At 34.0% G+C, this 12,490-nt stretch overlaps 2 protein-coding genes across 2 annotated transcripts; one reads left to right on the forward strand and one right to left on the reverse strand.

Annotated features, from left to right (window-relative positions):
• Positions 1 to 984: 984 nt before the first annotated feature.
• On the reverse strand, positions 985 to 5,809 carry LOC131943597 (uncharacterized). Its single transcript, XM_059303804.1, has 3 exons — positions 5,772 to 5,809; positions 5,313 to 5,391; positions 985 to 1,388 (listed from the first exon to the last, which is right to left on the reverse strand). The coding sequence occupies exons 2-3, from the start codon at positions 5,380 to 5,382 to the stop codon at positions 1,036 to 1,038; spliced, it is 423 nt and encodes a 140-aa protein (XP_059159787.1). The 5' UTR covers positions 5,383 to 5,391; positions 5,772 to 5,809; the 3' UTR covers positions 985 to 1,035.
• Positions 5,810 to 7,754: 1,945 nt separating this feature from the next.
• On the forward strand, positions 7,755 to 10,692 carry LOC131943598 (uncharacterized). The gene is made up of 3 exons (XM_059303805.1): positions 7,755 to 7,759; positions 8,519 to 8,598; positions 10,330 to 10,692. Exons 2-3 carry the CDS (start codon positions 8,529 to 8,531, stop codon positions 10,674 to 10,676), a joined length of 417 nt encoding a protein of 138 aa, XP_059159788.1. The 5' UTR covers positions 7,755 to 7,759; positions 8,519 to 8,528; the 3' UTR covers positions 10,677 to 10,692.
• The last annotated feature ends 1,798 nt before the right edge of the window (positions 10,693 to 12,490 follow it).

Consider the following 12,490-nt stretch of genomic DNA (forward strand, 5'->3'; position numbering starts at 1 on the left):
TAGGGAGAATGTGAGAGATACTTCGTGTAATGTCGATATCAAAGAATAGTTTTATGTTTATTTATACGAGAATAGTAGTTGAATAAATATTGACCAAGAAAATAATAGGCATTGTGTAAAGCGATTATCGCCTTTTTGGTGGTGATGTGAATGCACATGGTAGTGGTATGCTTGAAATGTTGGCAGATCACGTGATCAAACACGACACTCTCACAACAGCCGTATCAGTGATGTATAAATGTTTCATCTAGTCCATATAGGTCTTTGTACTAAAATTTCTTTTTGCGCATTTTTGTTGCGTGTTTTTCTGAGCATTTTTCTGTTTGCGCTTTTTTTCTGTTCGCGCTTTTTTCTGTGCACATTTTTCCGTTTGTGCTTTTTTCTGTGTGCGCCTTTTGCTGTATGCGCTTGTTTCTGATTGCGTTTAGAGGAAAGAGTCAACACTACTACACTAGCACCCGACGAAAACCACAGTTAACGGGTGGTATAGTAATTAAATAAAAAATAGTTAAATTTTTACACTTGTAGCGACATTAGCATTTTATTTTTATTTCTCTCAATTTGTAATGGTTGGTTTTCATGTTAAGAGTAATCTCTACACACTCACTCGATTCACAGTCACCACAATTCTAAGTAAATTTTTATTTAAATGGCCTCGTCAAACCTTATATATATATATATTTATATAAATATATATATATATATATATATATATATATATATATATATATATATATATATATATATATATATATATATATATATATATATATATATATATATATATATATATAATTATATACACACACATACATATATATATATATATATATATATATTCCATTTATTGAGATTACTTTGTTATATCATTTGTAGTAAAAAAAAAATGTCAAAAGTAGACCTTATGTCAATTGTAAACTTTTATTTATCAATGGTCAGTTTAAAACCGTTCATACAAACATAGTTATATACTAATATCTGATTTTAGACTTAACCCTCTGCAAATATTTTCTGATTAAGAGTTGTTTTTTTAGTCTAACGACTAATCGCAATCCAGTGATACCAAATAGCATTTATTTGACCAGACCATGTTTCACACACAGCTTCAAAGCCTGTTTCTGTTATATCTCTTGCGTAAGCAACTTTGCTGATCTTTGCATTCATTTGTGCATCAATACCATATACAGTAAAGAGGACAACAGGTGGGATGGGAAAAGGCTTCTTAAATGTGATTCGAATTACAACCCTCTTGAAACCAGACAATTGCGGAAAGTTGAGAGAATTTCCAAAGTTGCCTCTACCTTCTTCATAGTAATTCACATTAAGGATTTCAAAGCCATCTAATAAATCTGCTTCAAATTGCTTTAGTACACCATCAAGCTCGTCTTCTAAAAAGATTAATACAAACCTCATTAGTATTTTAAACATATGAAGCTAACAAATTAACATGCTGTTTTTAAATGTCTAAAATCGTATGTTAAATTTTCAAATAAAAGAAATATAAAAAAAAAATATTTTCAATAATCCGATTTTTTATGCACTGTAAATCTATATATATAAAGCAAAGTGGTCAAGTGCCCGATAGGGCACTTCCCGGCGCCGCAGGCGCGTCAAATTTGGCACGATGGTGCCTTCGGGCGATAGAACACGAAGGCCGGTGACGGTTGGCCGAAAAGTCTACGGAGAAGGGGTCAAAACTGACCTCGACTGACCGGCGCCTTATATGGGCTATATTACGAAAAAAAATTTCCTCCGACGAGCCCCCTTGAAATTTTGTGAGGTGGTAGGAGAACCCCTTGGGGTGTCATAAAAAACTCGGCATATCTGGGAAAACTTCGTAAAGCGGTCAAAACTGACCAGTTGTATTTCCCTATATAATCTTTGTATTTTATGGGAAAAACAGAGGGTCATTTCAACGCAGACTTTAGGGTACTTAAGCTCAGTATATCTGGCTAATTTTTTGCATGCTCCTAGATCAATGGCTTGACCTTTAGGGAAAACTGTCGGTTACACTCAAAGCCCTCGACGAGGGCTAAAAAGTGACCGCGAGTGAAATTCTCTTTATATGAGCTCTATTACGAAAAGAAATTTCCTCCGACGACCCCCCTTGATATTTTGTGAGGTGGTAGAAGAACACCCAGGGGTGTCACAAAAAACTCGGCATATCTGGGAAAACTTCGTAAAGCGGTCAAAACTGACCAGTTGTATTTCCCTATATAATCTTTGTATTTTATGGGAAAAACAGAGGGTCATTTCAACGCAGACTTTAGGGTACTTAAGCTCAGTATATCTGGCTAATTTTTTGCATGCTCCTAGATCAATGGCTTGACCTTTAGGGAAAACTGTCGGTTACACTCAAAGCCCTCGACGAGGGCTAAAAAGTGACCGCGAGTGAAATTCTCTTTATATGAGCTCTATTACGAAAAAAAAATTCATCCGACGACCCCCCTTGATATTTTGTGAGGTGGTAGAAGAACACCTAGGGGTGTCATAAAAAAACTCGGCATATCTGGGAAAACTTCGTAAAGCGGTCAAAACTGACCAGTCGTATTTCCCTATATAATCTTTGTATTTTATGGGAAAAACAGAGGGTCATTTCAACGCAGACTTTAGGGTACTTAAGCTCAGTATATCTGGCTAATTTTTTGCATGCTCCTAGGTCAATGGCTTGACCTTTAGGGAAAACTGTCGGTTACACTCAAAGCCCTCGACGAGGGCTAAAAAGTGACCGCGAGTGAAATTCTCTTTATATGAGCTCTATTACGAAAAAAAATTTCCTCCGACGACCCCCCTTGATATTTTGTGAGGTGGTAGAAGAACACCTAGGGGTGTCACAAAAAACTCGGCATATCTGGGAAAACTTCGTAAAGCGGTCAAAACTGACCAGTTGTATTTCCCTATATAATCTTTGTATTTTATGGGAAAAACAGAGGGTCATTTCAACGCAGACTTTAGGGTACTTAAGCTCAGTATATCTGGCTAATTGTTTGCATGCTCCTAGATCAATGGCTTGACCTTTAGGGAAAACTGTCGGTTACACTCAAAGCCCTCGACGAGGGCTAAAAAGTGACCGCGAGTGAAATTCTCTTTATATGAGCTCTATTACGAAAAAAAATTTCCTCCGACGACCCCCCTTGATATTTTGTGAGGTGGTAGAAGAACACCTAGGGGTGTCACAAAAAACTCGGCATAACTGGGAAAACTTCGTAAAGCGGTCAAAACTGACCAGTTGTATTTCCCTATATAATCTTTGTATTTTATGGGAAAAACAGAGGGTCATTTCAACGCAGACTTTAGGGTACTTAAGCTCAGTATATCTGGCTAATTTTTTGCATGCTCCTAGATCAATGGCTTGACCTTTAGGGAAAATTGTCGGTTACACTCAAAACCCTCGACGAGGGCTAAAAAGTGACCGCGAGTGAAATTCTCTTTATATGAGCTCTATTACGAAAAAAAATTTCCTCCGACGACCCCCCTTGATATTTTGTGAGGTGGTAGAAGAACACCTAGGGGTGTCATAAAAAACTCGGCATATCTGGGAAAACTTCGTAAAGCGGTCAAAACTGACCAGTTGTATTTCCCTATATAATCTTTGTATTTTATGGGAAAAACAGAGGGTCATATCAACGCAGACTTTAGGGTACTTAAGCTCAGTATATCTGGCTAATTTTTTGCATGCTCCTAGATCAATGGCTTGACCTTTAGGGAAAACTGTCGGTTACACTCAAAGCCCTCGACGAGGGCTAAAAAGTGACCGCGAGTGAAATTCTCTTTATATGAGCTCTATTACGAAAAAAAAATTCATCCGACGACCCCCCTTGATATTTTGTGAGGTGGTAGAAGAACACCTAGGGGTGTCATAAAAAACTCGGCATATCTGGGAAAACTTCGTAAAGCGGTCAAAACTGACCAGTTGTATTTCCCTATATAATCTTTGTATTTTATGGGAAAAACAGAGGGTCATATCAACGCAGACTTTAGGGTACTTAAGCTCAGTATATCTGGCTAATTTTTTGCATGCTCCTAGGTCAATGGCTTGACCTTTAGGGAAAACTGTCGGTTACACTCAAAACCCTCGACGAGGGCTAAAAAGTGACCGCGAGTGAAATTCTCTTTATATGAGCTCTATTACGAAAAAAAAATTTCCTCCGACGACCCCCCTTGATATTTTGTGAGGTGGTAGGAGAACGCCTTGGGGTGTCACAAAAAACTCGCCATGTCCGGGAAATTTCGTTAAATGGGTCAAAACTGACCAGTCGTATTTCCCTATATAATCTTTGTATTTTACGGGAAAAAACAGGGTAATTTCAACACAATTTTTAGGTTATTTAACCTCTGTACATGATGCTAATGTTTTGCATACACTTTTATTGATGACTAGGCCGTATGGAAAAACTGTTAGTCAGACTCAAAGCCCTCGACCAGGACTAAAAGATGACCGCGAGTGACATTCTCCTTATTTGAGATATATATAAATAAATTGACGAACGATTCCCTTAATATTATTTGAGGTCGTAGACCGACCCTGGAGGTTTACAAAAAAAACGTTATTCCCGTCGGGAAAAGCCATTGTAGTCGTTAAATATGTTCATATATTGTATTTTCTAATATAAGCATAGCAACTGTTTGTTTTAAAAAAGTAAACAAGGGACATTTTCAAGGCAGGTAACCTTTTTAAATAACTTTTTTTCAAATAATTGTATACTATTTTAAACAGAAAATGACAAAGTATAGCATTTGGTTTAGTAAAAATGTAAGTTGTTGATTCAGCTAAGTATCATAATTAAATAAAAAAATTAATTTTAAAAGTCAACGTAATATAAATTATGAGATATACTGTTCATGGAACCTCTGTAGTTCTAATTCCATTTTAGTCATACATTGCGTACTTTCAGTTATTTTCTCTGAAAACAAATCGTAAACAACATACAACAACATCTTCTCTAAAATTAGCATTACTGTTTAAATGTAAGCACTCCACACCTCATCCATCAATAAATATTTAGTATTCAAATTATCTAATGTTTTTGAAAACCTAAGCGAAGCTAGGCAGTATGCCTAGTAAGAAAATAAAATTATTTTGCTTTCTTAGAATTAAATCTGTGGTCGCTAAATTGTTTTGATTTCATAAGCGGCCTAGTTTCTTGCTCTTTAGCCAGGCTAATGAAAAAAAAACGGAGGCGGTATTTACAAAACAGAGAGAAGTGGAGTGTAATATTTCATGTAACACATGTCAATGTTATTGAGTGTGTGTATTAACGAATGTTATAATTGCAACTCATTAAATGTGTAAATACCTACTTAAAACTTACCAGTTATGGCAGTTAATGATGAAAACAAACTACACACAATTAACGCCCAAATTGCTAGTATTAGGCCCATTTTTATTTTCTGAAAAAATTAGATGTAAAATCAACCGTTATGGATTATAAATTCAGTAAACACGTGTCTGTTTTGTGGAATATACAGCTGGCATTGTGTATACGTTCATACTTCTTTAGGTACATTTGTAAAATACATGGTGTTATAGATTGGTAGATTGGTAGATTGGTAGATTGGTAGATTGGTAGATTGGTAGATTGGTAGATTGATAGATTGATAGATTGATAGATTGATAGATTGATAGATTGATAGATTGATAGATTGAGAGAGTGAGAGAGTAAGAAAATGAGAGATTGAGAGACTGAGAGATTTAGAGATTTAGAGATTTAGAGATTTAGAAATTGAGAGATTGATTTCTTCTTAATTAAAATTAAAAAAAACAAACTTACCAAGCCTTTTGACTTTTTAAAAACATACTAAAATGTCTTAGTGGTTTATATATACCTAAACATTACAGATGTTATTTACTAATGAAAGAATAATATGAACGCCAGGACGGCAAATTTGAATTTAATTTGCAACTCGCCTTTGAAATTTTTTGCGCTGTGCCCTGTGAAAACAATGAGGGTTGAATATATTTAAAGTGAGTGAAACATGTTGAAAATTATTTTTTGTGTCAACCCACGCAGTAAATAATTCGGTGGATATAAATACGTATCAAACTTTCTTTTATATTCGTATATCACAATGGAGGTTGTAATGCCGCTTTTAATTGTATATTCGTTTTTGATAAAACTTGTTTTTGTTTAAACAAATCAGGTATAAACATTTGAAGTCCACCTAAAAAGAATACTTGCGTTTTTTGTAATATGTGAACAAAGCAGGCGCCATATTTCTTTCATAATAGTTGCCTGCGCGCAAGTTTGTCTACACTACCACCTAAACGAACTAAAGTGTGCTGAATGAATCACACTCAAGAGCATTGCCACAAGTAACTCTATCACAGGGGTCCCGAGGAAAGTCAATAGTTCGGTTTAATTATTGAAATGTGAACCAACATTGATTACAAAAACTGTTACTAAAACATGTATTCACCTTCAACCTATACTACATAATCGAAAAGATTATCTTGCATATCGCACGTAAATGTAAAACAAAAATGCGTCAGAGGCTCAATAAGTTAACATTCACATCAAAAAACTTTCGAAAGAGCAACGAATAAATCTATCGGTTCTGCAACAAGTCAATTATCGCGTCGTTAAAGCCCTTTAGTCTATATCAAGTTCAGAAGTGCCAAATGATCGAAATTTAAACAATGTCGTACTGCATGTTTGACAATAATTAGCGATTGGGGCGCGTGTTTGTAAAAAATCCAAGGGCGTTTTGTATGCAAATTTGAATGTTTTGATCACCCTCCATAATGGCTAGGTAAAATAAAGTGGAGATCTTTTGGAAGCCATTTTATACTAAAAAACATAGGTAAAAGCCTTACATAATTGTATTGCAGTAACCGCCCGCTTCACGCCACTAGTTTAGTGCGCTATTTGCAACTAACGTATTCGAACTTGTTCTTCTGGGTTTCGAACAACAGAGCTCTATGCTACAAGCGATTGGCATATTACAAATTGACAGTCATACAAGTAGCACCAATTATGATAGAACAAGTGGTGTAATGATACATAAAGCCCACAAATGTGTGGTTTGTTGCGTTTGTTAGAGAAGTGCGTAAACATAAGGGATGTGCAAATGCTAGTAGTTAAGGTATTTCAGTAAGGTGTGTTAGACTGAAAGAATAACAATAATATAGATAGCAAGTCAAAGGTATAAAACGTTAAAAAATAATTCACACACACACACACACACACACACACACACATATATATATATATATATATATATATATATATATATATATATATATATATATATATATATATAGTGTTTAAACATTCTAGTAAGCGGTTATTATTTTTATTTGTCTTTGTCCACCTGTAAGAGAAAAAAAAATAAGAGAAAATAGACTTGCAATCAACATTTTTGTCTTATGAGTATTACAAAAGTTCTATTCAAATATTTGTTCTTTCAACATCATCAACTAGAGTCCAACAAAAGAAAAAAAAATGTCCAAAGTTACTTAAGACCATGATGTATATTTTACATCAAAAACTTTCAAAATTGTTTTTTAATTCCATAGCTGTTAAGCTCAGAATTGCAAAAACATTGTTCTGACATATAACAAAAGAATTTCAAATAAGCATAGCAGCTGGCAACGCCTTATTCACAATACTACAAAGATTATATCAAAATTAAATGTCAATTTCGCCTCTCTAGCTATGCTATTATTCTTACATTAGTGCAACACAACATTTGCAAGGTTTAAGTGTATATATATTTAGCAAGAGGCTGTTAATTGCGAACTGTAAAGAGACGTACTTGGGTAAGTTTGACATGATTTTAAAAATTATTAATCTGAAATAAATTTAATTCAACCTGTTAGTAGAAACTTTATACACACATATTTTTGCCTTAACAAATACTAGACGTACTCAGTTGGAATACTCATGGTATATCCTTGATGTTTTTGAGCCGTTTTTAAGATTCGATTTTGATGTAACATATTGTTATAATCGTAGTGATACGGTGTATACCAAATGAACGGGATTTTATATTAAAGCTACTATTAACTGCATTATAAATCTTAATTACATTCTATAACATAAATCTCCCCGCATTACGTATAATTCTAGTTGGACAGTAAAACCTACACAGACTAATCCAACATTCTGGAATTCGTATCCCGCATTTTGGTCAGTGAGACTTTATGAAACTCCCCACCTCCGATAAGTACCTGGCGTAAGTGAAATAAAATACCGTCTGGAAATAGAATTAAACTTAATACCTCTTTAAATACATAACATAAATTTGTCCTACACGCTTTAAAAGCGTAAAATAAAAAATGTTGATCCCTGGTGAATAAACGGGACCAATCACACTCTACATTGTACGCGATGTAGTTCTTTTCCTTTAAGCTGTAGTAATGCCACCTACATATTCATAAGCAGAATGTAAAACAATTAATGGCGTATTCTTAATCAAACTCGAGTACTTATCACGAGGTATATTATAGATGTATTCGAGACAATAAGCATGCATTCTGTATAAATTACTCATTGTTTTTTTTGTTTTTTTGTATTAGAAAATATAAAATGGATCGAGGTCTTGCCTTGTGTGCGATGCTATTTTGCGGTTTAATCTCACAATTAACTGCACTCACTGGTCAGTACTTTTTTTCAAAATATACATTTTAAAATATGGATGCTTACTACATACTACTTTATTTATATTTTATACTGGTAATCACAGGAAATTAATTGTTTAACTTTTCCATTTGAAAAAAAACGATAAACTCTAACTTTGTACAGAATGCTTTTTTTTTACTTTGTTGTACATACAAAAGATAGAGAAAGTCTTGGAATCGTGAAAAAACCCTGATTTTTGCAAATCTCGACCGTTACAGCTAAGTTAATGAAATTTCATATTTAAGTATTTCCGCTAATCCGAAATCGCATTTTTTATACTTTCAATTTTGCAAGATAGTATAACTTGAGTACTATTTCAGATAGATAAATGAAATTGCCCATGTATTGCATTCTATGCCTTCTGACACATTTAAAGTTATTTCCGTTGCCCGGAAGTTATAATTTTTGCTATTTACGATTTCTTGGAAAACGCATTTGAATTGATACAGTACTAATAATATTCCACATTAATATACACATATTGTTTGGCGTTCGCTTGGTGCGCAATTCATTTTTAAGAGATTCTATTCTATGTTTAAAAAGTTTAAGTAACAAAAATATCTATAAAAACGTTTTCATAACAAGATTTTATGTACTAATACACTAAAAAGTAGAAAATAAGTTATACATTCCTATTTTAATAACTACAAAGAAAAGCGTGGGTCACTTAATTTTCTATCGGATACCTTTACTAATATTTAGGAAGAGACACACGCTTTTCTTTATAGTTGTTTTAATAGTAGTGTATAATTTATTTTCTACTTTTTAGTGCATTAGTACATAAAAGCTTATAATTAAAACGTTTTTTTTTAAATTAATTTTTTCCCGTACTTTTTTTTTAATGCAATAGAGTTGCATTACTAAAAACCATCACTAAAAACCATCGCGCACATAATGAACGTGATGACCCTGTTTAAAATTGCGGAATAGTTTGATGAGACGGCCTCCTAATTTGGACAAATGTGTAATTAATTCATAAAAAAATTAATTAGGTATTCAATTAAGTCAAATTCATGTCATGTTGCATTGTCTTCATGTCTTGACCCACGTTACAACTATGTCAATTAGAAGTGTCCGAAATTTCGCTAGGGCGTTTCCGCCTAGACAGACAGACAGACAGACAGAGGAAGTGAGTTGAATAAGAGCTTGTAAAAATGGATTGAGTCTAATGTCTATATCCGGAGCTGCCAACCTTTTCTATTTTAAAAAGTTTAAGAAATTAAAAATGGATAAAAATGCATTTCTATATGCCGAGTTGCCATCCTCTGGCAAGAATATTCAAAAAGTTTAGGGGAAACTACTCCCGGTTTATAAAATGTTCAAGTAATTATTCATGTATTAAAAATCATGTCCATATCCCGAGTTGCCTTACCCTGTTTTTTTAATAAAAAATATTTAAGAACGTTTAGGGGAGATAGCTCCAGATATATCATTTTACGTTTCCATGTTATTAAAATGGTTATGCATTTAACTTTTTTTCAATATAATATATTATAAATATATATATACATACATATATATATATATATATATATATATATATATATATATATATATATGCATATATATATATATATATATATATATATATATATATATATATATATATATATATATATATATATATATATATATACATAAAATGCGCACAATTTAATTTTTGAAGCAAATATTGAATAATATTTTTGTGTTTTTTGTTTTACAATAGAGCAAGAAATTGATAGTAAAGTAGAGTCCTTCCAAAACAAAATATTCAGTGCCATAGCACGGTATCGATTCGAAGAAGGTAGAGGCGACTTTGGAAATTCTCAAAACTATCCGCTTGTGAATAACCTAAAGAGGGTTGTCGTTAAAATTTCATTCAGGCAGCCATTTCCTACCCCACCTATGATTTTTTTTGAAGTATATGGGGTTGATGTAGACGGTACTCGCACTTTAAGACTGGTTTCTTACGCAAGAGACATAACAGCCACAGGCTTTGAAGCTGTGTGTGAAACATGGGATGACACTCAAATGCAGGCTGTGTGGTATCACTGGATCGCGATGAGTCGTTAGATCTATTAAAAATCCCAAAGTGGACAATGTTTTCCTAGAGTCTGTTCTACATCTAAGCATACATGTTTTGTTTGTGCTCTCAAATAACATATTCATGTCAGCCCTGCAAATGGGGGGGGGGGGATAACTACACTACTATCTACTTCAATAGGCTTATCTAATGAATTGTCCGGTCAGTGCCACCATGGGAAAACCCACGGTGGTTAAATCTTAGCCTTAGACTAGATAAGACACAAAAAAAGCTTTAACAATTTAATAGAACTATTTTTTACAGGAATGAAACAAATCATTTTAGAAAAGATATACATGTAAATAAAACTAGACAAAAAAACCAAACAAAACAAACCCAATCGCACTAAAATCCCGTAAAGAGAACAAATCTCAAACATCACATATACAAATCATTAAGATGACACCATCATAAAATGGATATTAAAATTTGAATCAAACAGAGGGTGACAGGATTAAATCTCAACACTCCGCATGTAGTTTACATAGAACTAACTCAAATATATAACCTGGAATATAAGTACCAGGACACTGAGCACTAAACTACTAGCTCAAAAGACAGTTATCACAAGGCTCACGAAAAAATAAAATTGTATAATATTTATTAATGTCATCTGCACATCTATAATGACTTAGAATAAACCAAGCACTCTCTTGGGATCAACAAAGATCACCTCATGAAGTGAAAGTCGACTATAATGACAAAAAAAATAGTATAAAACAGTATAGAAGTAAAATAAATAGACCCGACAGTTAAGAACGAACCTTAACTGTGAGTCAGGCAACAATAAACCTTATCCCTGGCAAACACAAGCCCAAATGTTACAGCTAATGAAAATTACCGTACCACCTAAGCCAACAGCCAGGAGTAAACCATAACTGTGGATTAAGTATAAATAAACCTTACCACTGGCTTTAAAAAGCTAAAAGGATACATCTAATAAAAATCAATACTGTGAATAATACACACACAGTGGGTTACAGGCATAAGCCTAAATAGTACACACACATCCGAATCAAAAATAGACTTCACATTAAAAAGTCAAAACCACAATTGTGACAAGAACATATACATGTGCAAAAAAGTCAGCCCATGGCCAACAAACATTATAAAACAGAAAAATAAAAGGAGCAACTAGCTTACCAGGCTTTGTGGAAACAATACGACCGGTTTAACAAATAGATGGTGTTGTGAAGACTTTTGATGTTTCCGATCGTCCAGGCTCTGAACACACAACAGCCTCCCGTATCCCATCGACACACAAAGGTGACTCGAAACATCTGCCGGGAACTGACTTCCACATACCTCGCACACTACATGTTGTGATGTAGATATTTATATAAAATGACTGTGAGAGTGGTCTCCCCTTATAAGTGGTGTGAACGGTAGTGTGTAAGCAGGGTCTGTTGAAAAACCTGAGCGTAGCATGTTGGCAGTGGTTTTTGTTTGTCACCACATCTATTTGACCATATGTAAATACATCTGTTTAACCATATGTCAGTACGATTGACTGACTATATGTCAGTACATCTGTTTGACCATATGTCAGTACATCGGTTTGACCATATGTTAGTACATCTGCTTGATTATATGTCAGTTCATCTGTTTGACTATATGCCAGTACATCCGTTTGACCATATGTCGGTACATCTCTTCGGTTTGACCATAAGTCATAACATCTGACTGACCATATATCTGAATAGCGATGGTGACCAACTCTGGTTAATGGGATGTGTGTGTGTGTGCGGTAAGCGTGTTGTGTTGTGGTTGTGTTGTGGTTGTGTTGTGGTTGTGTTGTGGTTTT

The sequence above is a fragment of the Physella acuta genome, unplaced genomic scaffold, assembly GCF_028476545.2.
Source record: "Physella acuta isolate Inbredline_101_S28 unplaced genomic scaffold, ASM2847654v3 ptg000463l, whole genome shotgun sequence".
Lineage (NCBI taxonomy): Eukaryota > Metazoa > Mollusca > Gastropoda > Physidae > Physella > Physella acuta.

What these genes read in the sequence shown, in the direction of transcription:
- LOC131943597 (XM_059303804.1), bottom strand. Translation starts at nt 5,382, where the DNA reads ATGGGCCTAATACTAGCAATTTGGGCGTTAATTGTGTGTAGTTTGTTT. An exon ending in ATCATTAACTGCCATAACTG is followed by an intron (nt 1,389 to 5,312) that starts GTAAGTTTTAAG and finishes TAATCTTTTTAG; the next exon opens with AAGACGAGCTTGATGGTGTA.
- LOC131943598 (XM_059303805.1), top strand. Translation starts at nt 8,529, where the DNA reads ATGGATCGAGGTCTTGCCTTGTGTGCGATGCTATTTTGCGGTTTAATC. An exon ending in ACAATTAACTGCACTCACTG is followed by an intron (nt 8,599 to 10,329) that starts GTCAGTACTTTT and finishes GTTTTACAATAG; the next exon opens with AGCAAGAAATTGATAGTAAA.